At 33.1% G+C, this 10,101-nt stretch overlaps 1 protein-coding gene across 1 annotated transcript; it reads left to right on the forward strand.

The window, feature by feature from the left end:
* The first annotated feature begins 730 nt into the window (after positions 1-730).
* On the forward strand, positions 731-8,588 carry LOC120068379 (protein ORANGE-GREEN, chloroplastic). Its single transcript, XM_039020129.1, has 8 exons — positions 731-1,136; positions 1,544-1,658; positions 5,463-5,579; positions 5,813-5,899; positions 6,091-6,167; positions 7,094-7,221; positions 7,352-7,488; positions 8,339-8,588. The coding sequence occupies exons 1-8, from the start codon at positions 898-900 to the stop codon at positions 8,414-8,416; spliced, it is 978 nt and encodes a 325-aa protein (XP_038876057.1). The 5' UTR covers positions 731-897; the 3' UTR covers positions 8,417-8,588.
* Positions 8,589-10,101: the final 1,513 nt, after the last annotated feature.

The following is a 10,101-nucleotide window of genomic DNA, read 5'->3' on the forward strand; positions in this document are numbered from 1 at the left end:
GATATTTTCTTCTAAAATAAATTTAAAAAAAGAACAAAAACATAAAACCAAAATTTGAAACTTAGAGAACATATAAAACCAAATTCAGAATTTAAGAGTGAAAAAGATAATTTTGTCTCTTCGCTACCGTTTTTGAAACAACACTAAAATATGAAAGAAAAAATAAAGTTCTAATGGATAATTATTTAGTTTCTGAAATTATGTTTATAAATCCATTACTTATATCTGCAAGTTTCTCTATTTTGTTATCTTTTATCGATATTTTATTTTTAGAAAACAAAATAAGTTAAGAAAAACAGTATTTAAAATTTTGTTTTTATTTTTAAAAGTTAACAAAAAATTCAAATATTTTTCAAAAAAAGTTAAAATCATAATAAAAGGAATCGAAAAAAAACAGAGTCTAAATTTTAAAAAGAACAAGAACATACCAAGAAATTTAAACAAATTCATGTCTATAAAAAAATCTTCAAATTTGAAGATAAGAGAAATAGACATTGAAAACAACAAAGAATATTACCATGACCCTATAAAATTAACATAAAAAAATGGATGACCAGCTAATCCATTAATTAACTAACACGAATGCAAATACAAACAAATTTCAACAGGAATATACGAAAATAGTTTTTTTTTTTTTTAATATTATTATGCAGCAACCACAAAATATATATAGTTTTTTTAAGGAAAAATATATAATAATTTAAAAATATAACTATATTTCCCATTTGAAATAAGAAAATAAAAAAGAAGAGTGAGAAAATATCATTGTTCTACGTGCCACACAACGCTAACTCAGTCCTTCGGTTTCTCAGAAATTTTTTCAATCAGAAAATACTCAAAAGAATCAACGAGAATCACAACAAAAATTGAACGATTTGCTTCTTCTTTTGGATTTCAATGGATCGAGTTTTGGTGGCTTCATATCCAATCAATCACCTGATTCGACCTCACAGTTTCCGAATCGATTACTGTTGGAGCACTTGTTTCACTTTCAGGTTGAATCCTGTTAAAGAACGGCAGAAATTGAGCTCGAGATGGCGATGGCGATCCATGGCCATGGCCTCGGATTCCACCGACTCTTCTTCTTCTTTCGCTCCGTCTGTAGAATCTGATCCTTCTGATAAAACTTCAGCCAGGTTGGTAAATTCTTGCTTCTGGTACCTCTGTATCTGGTTGTGGTTGAAGCACTTTGAGGCAGCTTCTAGGAAGTGAAATAAATGTTGATTTGGGGTGTTTTATGTTCATTTATGTGATGGAATTGTAAAATGACTGGATAATTTCTTGTGTCCTTTACTTTTTGAGCACTGCCACTTGAAAATGCTCGTGTTGTGATTGAAGGTTTGGATTGGATTGATTGGTCGTTTTGTTCTGATGATTCGAAGAATTTGTTATCAGTTCAGTCTTGCGAATGCCATAAGTTCTGTGCTTATCTTATAAACTTTTTTTTATGCTTATTAGGTCAGTTATCTCTTCGGTTTTCTTGTTGACGATTAGGAATATTTTATCTGTAAATTAAATGTTAATGTAACATGGTTTTATGCAGTTTTTGTATCATAGAGGGACCAGAAACAGTACAAGATTTTGCAAAAATGGAACTGCAAGAAATTCAAGAGAACATTCGAAGTCGTCGAAACAAAATTTTCTTGCATATGGAAGAGGTCAGAATTAGTGGACATTTTGCGCAGTAGTACAAACTATTCTCATGAACTGATTACCTTTATTTGATTATTCATGCATGTGAATTTCTAAGTATTTAGATGTGTCCAAGATTTCGATACCTTGAGAAAACCTAACCCAGCCAAAAGCATCATTCGGGGTGCTGGTCTAACTTCTAAATATTAGTATTATTTTTTAGTTGGCTTGGGTTCAAAGATTTCTTCATAATTCTTCTGAAACACAAAATTACTGTCGGTTGTACCTAAACAATCTGAAGTTATTGAATGCAAAATATGTATATTACGTGGGGTGATATTACTTTCGTAGTTTTAATCCTCCTCTAGATTTTACATTAATCAATGTTCAGTTTTGAACTCTGATGCAGTTAATTCAATCTTACTACACTTAGACTACCTTTCTGCTACTTTTGAGCTAAAATATCTAATTTCTTTCTGTGGGATGTTGTGGATAAAGATAGAGAAGGTCATCTTGTCAATTGGTCTATTGTTTCCAAGTCCAATTGGGAAATGTTTTTCTTAATGGTAAACAAATTTGAGGTTCCTTGTTCAGTTTCTGTCTATGGCATGCTGACTAATGAGATTTTAAAAATAAGTTAGATATATATATATATATATATATATATTTTAAAAAAAGGAAACTAAGGATTTTCATTAAGTGAATGAAAAGAGACTAATGCTCAAAGATACAAAAAAACTATAAGTAAAAATAAAAACACCAAAGCTTAGAGGCATAAAAGTCCCAAAACATAACAAATGAACATAACCAAAGGAAATCATTGAACAAAAAACAGCAACTTAAAGAAGACTATAAATGCATTCCAACTGCGTAAATGTCTTGAATTGAAAAATCCTCAAAAGATTTAGATAATGTGTACCGAGAAGAAAGCACCAAGAAGAAGCCTTTAAACAAGCTGCATCAAAGAGAACATTAGAACTTTGTGATGAGTCGTGAAAATATACTGATTTCTTTCCATCCAAAGATCAGAAAGGATGGCCTTGTTTGCATTTACCCAAAGCAAATAAACTTGTGAATTTCACCTTGACCTGTCTAAAAGCTGTGCAACATTCCTTAAGAGTTCGAGAAAACCTAGGTGATACTAAAAATATCAAATAATAATCTCCAGCAATGTTGAGGATAAGCACTTTCAAAGAAGATGTGATTAAGAGATTAAGATATTGTCCCTTTCTATAGCAAAGAAAGCAGATGAAAGGCATAAGGGAAAGTGAAGAGTTCTTTCTTTTCAACACCTCATCCAAGTTGAGACTTCCATCAGCATATTCTAAATAGTGGAGAGGGAGAGGTCTTGAAGAAGGTGAGCTCTCAAAGAGGATTGGAGGCTGTTTTGTCTTTCTCACTAGCGCAAACTGCTTGATAGATTGAGATTGTGCAAACTGTATATTTGTGAATTATAGCAAAACAACTTGAACGATTGTTGATATACTATATCTGAATTTTCTCACTCACACAAACTCCTTAATGATGAGCTAAGATTACAATTTTGATATATTATTTAAGAACTACTTGATCTTACTAGCTTAAGCCTGTTATTTGGAAAATTTTTAATTGTCATGAGTAGTAGGACATTTGAATTTCAAATTCTTGTCTTGTTTTTTTCCCACATTTTTTTAACTATAAAGGTTCTCATGTTAAACCTTGATAAGCATTTTTTTTATAAGAAACGGGTGTGCATATTGTTAGAAATCAAGAACTGAAGTATATTGAAATATAAAAGATGAAGAAATAGAAGATAAAAGTATAAAGGTACTTGGAACCTCCCGTCTTGAGTATGCTAAACCAAGTCCTAAATCACTCAACAATTGCGTGCCTTCCCTCACTCTCCCTCCCTCTGTTTATATCATAATACACTTACTAACTCCCTAACTAATTACCCTTATGTCCTTACTAATACCATATTACTCCTACCTGTAAACCACTATTAGTACCCTTACACATATTCAAGAGAAACGAAGGAACAACCTAAGGGAAAGGGGTTGAATAGACCCTCCTAGAGCTAATGGAGGAGAGCCTTCCAATTTTTAATAATTATTAGAAGGCTGTAATTACCAAAAAAAAAAAAAAATGGGTGTAATTTGTCACCACCAAAAGGTTGTATGATGAAGAAAAGCCCAAAAATAATAAAAAATGTACTAATCTTCGAACAACCTACTATTCCTTTCATTTTAAAGGCACCAAAGAAGGGAACGGGTAGCACATCTCCAAATGACTTTTCATCTTCCCGAAGCCATAACCAGCAAGCCCTTCAAGCAGCCAATCATCAATCTTCTTAGGCATACAGCCGGTCACCCCATAAATATTGAATAAGCTGGTCCACCCTTTAATAGCAAGATCACAATGAAGAAACAAGTGGTCTAGTCTAGAGATTCCTCCTCCTTAAAACAGATAGATCAAATGGAGGGAGATAGAGACCAACATCGGCACTTCCTTTTGATCTTCTCGTGACTGCTTTTATAAAGCCTTCCTCCCTCCTTGAACTCAAAGGATTAAAGAGACCAAAGGAAAACCTTCACTTTTTTGGGAATTTTAAGCTTCAAATGAGAGCCACCATAGGAAAGGTGTTTTCTGAGGCCCCCTTGGTTAAATTTAAGAATGTAGACGTAGTTGAGAAGCCACTAGAGGGTTCACTCTTCCACTTCACCTGATCCTGATTGCTGCCAAAAACCCAACAATTAAGAAGCTGCATAAGGGTGGCAACACTACCCAACTCTCTATCGAAAAGTCTTCTAAAACACAAATCTCAAGATTGGTTCAACTCATTCCAGCAATCAGCAATCAAGTCGTCTTTTTTGGGGGAAATGACATAAATCTTTGGAAATTTTCGTGCAAGCACTTGGATATCACACCATCGGTCCAGCCAAGAGCTCTGGTGAAGGGTGAGGCAGGGTAGTGTGGCGGGGGAGAGAAGGGAGAGCTTTTTCACGAAATAAAATCCAAGGTTTTGAAACCACTCGCTTCTTGGAGATAAAAGATGAACAACTCGAAGAGACAAAGTTTAACAAGACTTGCCTCTTGATAAGCATTCAAATCACATGTGAGTTTTTTTTTTTTTTTTTTTTTTTTTTTTTTTTTTTTTTTTTTAATATAAACATCTGCTTTCATTGAGAAAAAAATGAAAGAATACAAGGTCATAAAAAAAAAGAAAGCCTACAAAAACCCTATTAAAGAAAGGGTTTCCGACTAGGTAAGATATGACTTAGAAAGTAATTACAAAAAGCCTTCGATACTGAAGCCCAAAGAGAAACATGAAACCTTGTCAAAGACCAAACCTCACTGTGAGTGTAACTTGAAGCACTGATTAAATGATCAAATTTTCCCTGACCACATAGCTCAACTTCTTTTAGTCTAGGGTTACTGCTCTACTTTTTCATGTGATTGAATCTTTTAGATTGATTCTTTCGAAAGTGGAAGTGAAGAATTTTTATAATTGTATTGTAGTAGATGAAATAGAATTACCCATCATTTTTTTGCCTTCAATTTTTGTTCTTGGGATCTTAGAGATCTTTTACATGTAGATAGTCATCTAAATGTGTTAACAACTTAGCATAAAAGATCCTAGTAGAGTTGTCTGACTTAAGATATTGCCCACTTGAATTCTTCCAGGCATAAATTGTATCCAGTCTATTTGAATTGTTATTTACTTTATTTAGATATGGCATACTATCGGGAAAAACTGCTACGGCAGAAACTTTGGACAAAAGTTCTGATGCTGCCCATTTTCATTCTCATGTTTGAAATCAAAATATGTTGGTTCTCCTTTCCCTCTGTAGGTTCGTCGGCTGAGGATACAACAAAGAATAAAAAATGCTGAACTTGGAATTTCAAAGGAAGAGCGAGAAAATGAATTACCCAATTTTCCATCATTCATTCCATTCTTACCCCCGCTGGTATGCTTTTTTCCTAGGAGTTTCTTTCTCCATATTATTAATTGATTTCTTTTCAATTCTCGATATTTATTCTGCCAATTCAAATAAGAACTCTTACCAAAAAAAAAAAAAAATATATGAAATAAAAAATCTACCGATAAGACTCTGCTATTTGTGACTTTTTTGGCTAGCCATATAATCTGAAGTTCTTTGAGCCACTTGTTGATCACCGTCTAAACATACTACACTTGCAGAGTTCAGCGAACCTGAAGCTGTACTATGTTACGTGTTATTCTCTTATTGCTGGCATAATACTATTTGGAGGTCTATTAGCACCCACGGTAATTAGTCTTCTGTTTGCATCATTCAGAGCCTCTGAGCGTTTCTATGTTCACTCTTACCTGTTTCATATAAAACACATTTGATTAGTCATCTTCCATTAGGGCAGTAAGCAGTCTTAAATTACATCGTGTTTGTTCTATTCAAATTTAGAACTAACTAATGTTTCCTCCGTCTTTTCTTTACATTTAAGCTTGAGCTGAAGCTGGGACTGGGAGGCACATCATATGAAGATTTTATTCGTAGTGTGCATCTTCCAATGCAGCTAAGGTGAGCTAATACTCTCTCTGTGAACTGGTTGATTTATTTTCAATGGAAGGTCCCATAAAATATTTTGATATTCAATTAATATGTATGAATTTTAAATTATTTATAGTTGCCCTTATGGGAAATCGATATCATAACATGTTACAACTTAGATTATTATGTTAGTTCAGCTCCCATTGTGAATTTCTTAAGATTTTGTTTTGCTTCCCAAAAAAGAAAAAGAAAAAAAGGGAAATTCCAAAAGTGAGTGGATCAACAATCTTTTTAAGATTGGAAGAACTTGTTCTTTGTTTCCACTTGTCGAGGGAAATTTTTAATGACAAACATAATGGATATTTAGTGGCCTATGATTAACACATATTATGCATAATACTCACATGGTATATGGTTCTTCTGTGTTTGATATCCTTCCCTATGGGACCTTGAAATTGATGAGACAAAACGCAAGATCAAGAGTTAGAGGTTCTGGTCTTGTGGAGTGCATATTGAACATACATCCTGATGTGTTCATGCATCATTAAAAATATGAAATAATCAATATTCATGCATAGGTAGGATTTAAATTTTTTGGTACTCAAAATTTCTTCTAATATTAATTTTCTGTATTTGCCTTTGGCAGTGGATCATATTTATGGTTAATTATAAGATTTGATGTGCTCTTTGTTGCGTTCTTTCATCACTCTAGACATTGCTATTAGAATCCATGACCTAGATTAGAGACCTTTACTTATAGATCGATTACTTCTACATTGTATGTTGATTATGCAGTTTGTGTGCAAGTAAACTTAGTGCAGCGTGCATACTTGAATATTTGCAAGAGTGTGGCAACTTTGGAATTCATATTAGAGGCATTAACGCTCAATTGATTCTCTTCATGCAAGTTAAATTCATATGTTTATTATTAATATGTTTTCATTGACAAATTGCAGTCAAGTTGATCCGATTGTGGCATCTTTTTCGGGAGGAGCCGTTGGGGTGATTTCGGCCCTAATGGTTGTTGAAGTAAACAATGTAAAGCAACAAGAGCATAAAAGATGCAAATACTGTCTTGGCACTGGTATGGTTTTGGCACTGAATTTAACATAGAAATTGAGTTCCTAACTTAACTTAAAAGACATTGTGTTGATAATCGTTTTTGTTGAAGTTTCATCCTCAATCTTTGAGATGTAAATTTGTTATTGGACCAGGATACTTGGCATGTGCTCGCTGCTCAAACACGGGAGCTCTTGTGCTGATTGAGCCCATATCGACCTTAAATGATGAAGATCAACCTTTGTCGTTACCAAAGACTGAAAGATGCCAAAACTGTTCAGGATCAGGAAAGGTATGATTTCTTGAATTACCGCTACGGCTAATACTTTCACTATCTTTGAGGTGGTAGTTACGAGAATGTATGTATAGGCAATTTAAGCCATAGTACGTTTAAATATATCAAAAGTTAAAAAACTAAAATATTATATTCAAAAGGTTATGGACTAAAGTAAAATAAATATATCAAAAGTTAAAAAACTAAAATATTATATTCAAAAGGTTATGGACTAAAGTAAAATAAATATAGAATTGACTTAAACCAAAAAATAAGAATTAGGCAAATATCAATTTATACCTCTAAACTTTGGGGGTTGTATCAATTTAAACCTTAAACTAAGAATTGTATCAATTTAAACCCTAAAGTTTGAGGGTTGTATCAATTTATACCTTAAGCTAATAATTGGATCAATTTAAATCCTGGGCTTTCATAAATATATCAATTTAAGCACTAAACTTTCAGAAGTTTATCCTAATAAAACATAATGGAGGGTTTAAGTTGATACAATTATGAAACTTCAGGATTTAAATTGATACTACCCTTGAAGTTCAGAGTTTAAATTGATACAATTATTAGTTTAGGGTTTAAATTGATGTAACACCCAAAGTTCAAGGGTATAAATTGATATTTGTCCAAAGAATTAAATATTCGTTTTGGATGGAAAATGCATCTATTGGTACTCGCTCTCTTAGAACATGCATATGTTGAGATATCCATAAATTTCAGTTGTTCTAAATCAGGTATGCAACTGGTTAACCTATTATCTTTCAATTGCAAAGACAAGGACTGGGGGACTTTTCACCCTTGTATTTAGATCAAAGGAAAAGGAGGAGCTAGCTTTTTAACTCAACATTCTATTTTGTAGGTTATGTGCCCTACATGTCTTTGTACTGGTATGGCAATGGCTAGTGAACACGACCCACGAATCGATCCCTTTGATTAGACATTAGTTTTGCATAGTCAAATTTGTATCTATGTATAAAATATATACATTAGAACTTGGTACACAGAGGAGTTTACTCCTTCGAAGAGAGGAAAATGTAAGTCCTTTATCATTTTGTATAATATAAGTATATCGTAGCTCTATTTCGTGTTGATTTGAGCTTTGATCCAAATGTTATGGCGGCAACTTCTAGCAAAATTTTTCAAGTTTTGATTAATGGATCATTGAATCTAATATCAAAGCCGATTGTTGAACTATATGCATTTGTGTTCATGGTTGGTATGTAAGGAATCTCAAGTCAATCCCACTTTGTTTTCTTTATGTTTTCCCCTTCTTTTCAGTTTTGAAAAGAAAATGAAATTCAATATGGATTTGGATTAGATTGAGTTGTAAGAGTTGGATTGGGATGCAATAAAAGAGGCCTAAAATGTTAATTTGGGTGTAAATGCCTACCTTGATGAAAGCTTAATTTACATAATTTTATAATACCAATTACTATGAAGGATGTGATAGACCGAGGGCCTAAATTGTTATCCTTTCACAAAGAAGTTCAAATAAAACTTAAAAGATGTATATTAGCAACTTAACCAAATATTGAAAGGTTTACCCAAAAAGGAGATAAATCCATTTCGACTTCTTTCAATATCAATTTTGTAAAATTCTTAATTCAACTTTATTTCGTTTGCCAAATTTCGAGTAATTGGTGTAAACCAAAATACTATTTTTTGAATCAATCTTAATTCTCTTCCGCCATGAGGGAGAGAGGTATTTTATTTATTGGAAAATTGATTACAAGGAAGCTGAATAATAGATAACTACAAGTAACTAACTGTTTACTAACTTTTATTCTAGCTCCCTTATATTAATTCTCAGTTTTCACTCCCCTAAAATTCAGGCTCGACCTCGAGGCTATCAAGAAACTAACTGGAATTCATCAAGGGCAAAGTAGGGTTTCGAATTTGTTACAATAAATGTTGGATTGATGTGAAGGTCAATCGGTAGCTCAATGCGATAAGCATTTGAACTAGTATTTGTATAAATTTTAAAAGGCCCCAATTGTGTTGTTTAGCTTGTTGTAAGTTCCAATTGGGAATCTTGTCTTGTGTAGGTGGATCATTACAAGGTCTCCTTTGAAATTGATTTTTCTTCTTGACAAATGTCTTTATTTTCCTTGTAAGACTGCATGGTCTTCTCTAAATGGTCATGAGCTTCTTGGTGCAATTTTTCTATTCTTTCAATCATATTTTCAACTTCAAGACTAACATTCACAAAAGAAGGTAAATTGGCAAGATCAAATGTGAGTCTAGGAGGTTGAGTGTATACTACTTCGAAGAGGCATCTTCCCATTGATCTATTCTTCACGTTATTGAAAACAAACTCCGCTTGAGCAATGGACAAATCCTATTGCATTGGTCATGAACCACTTAAACACGGTATAAGATTTTCCAATGTTCTATTGGTTACTTCAATTTGGCCGTCGGTTTGTGGATGTGAAGTGGTAGTGAACTTCAAACTAGTGTCAAACTTCTTCCATAAAGTATGCCAAAAATGACTTAAGAATTTCATGTCCCTATCTGAGACGATTGATTTAGGTACTCCATAAAGTCAAACTACCTCTCTAAAGAAGAGGTTAACAATATATACTACATCACTTGTTTTCTTGCATGCTAGAAAATGGGCTATTT

Source organism: Benincasa hispida, chromosome 12, assembly GCF_009727055.1.
Source record: "Benincasa hispida cultivar B227 chromosome 12, ASM972705v1, whole genome shotgun sequence".
Taxonomy (NCBI): Eukaryota; Viridiplantae; Streptophyta; class Magnoliopsida; order Cucurbitales; family Cucurbitaceae; genus Benincasa; species Benincasa hispida.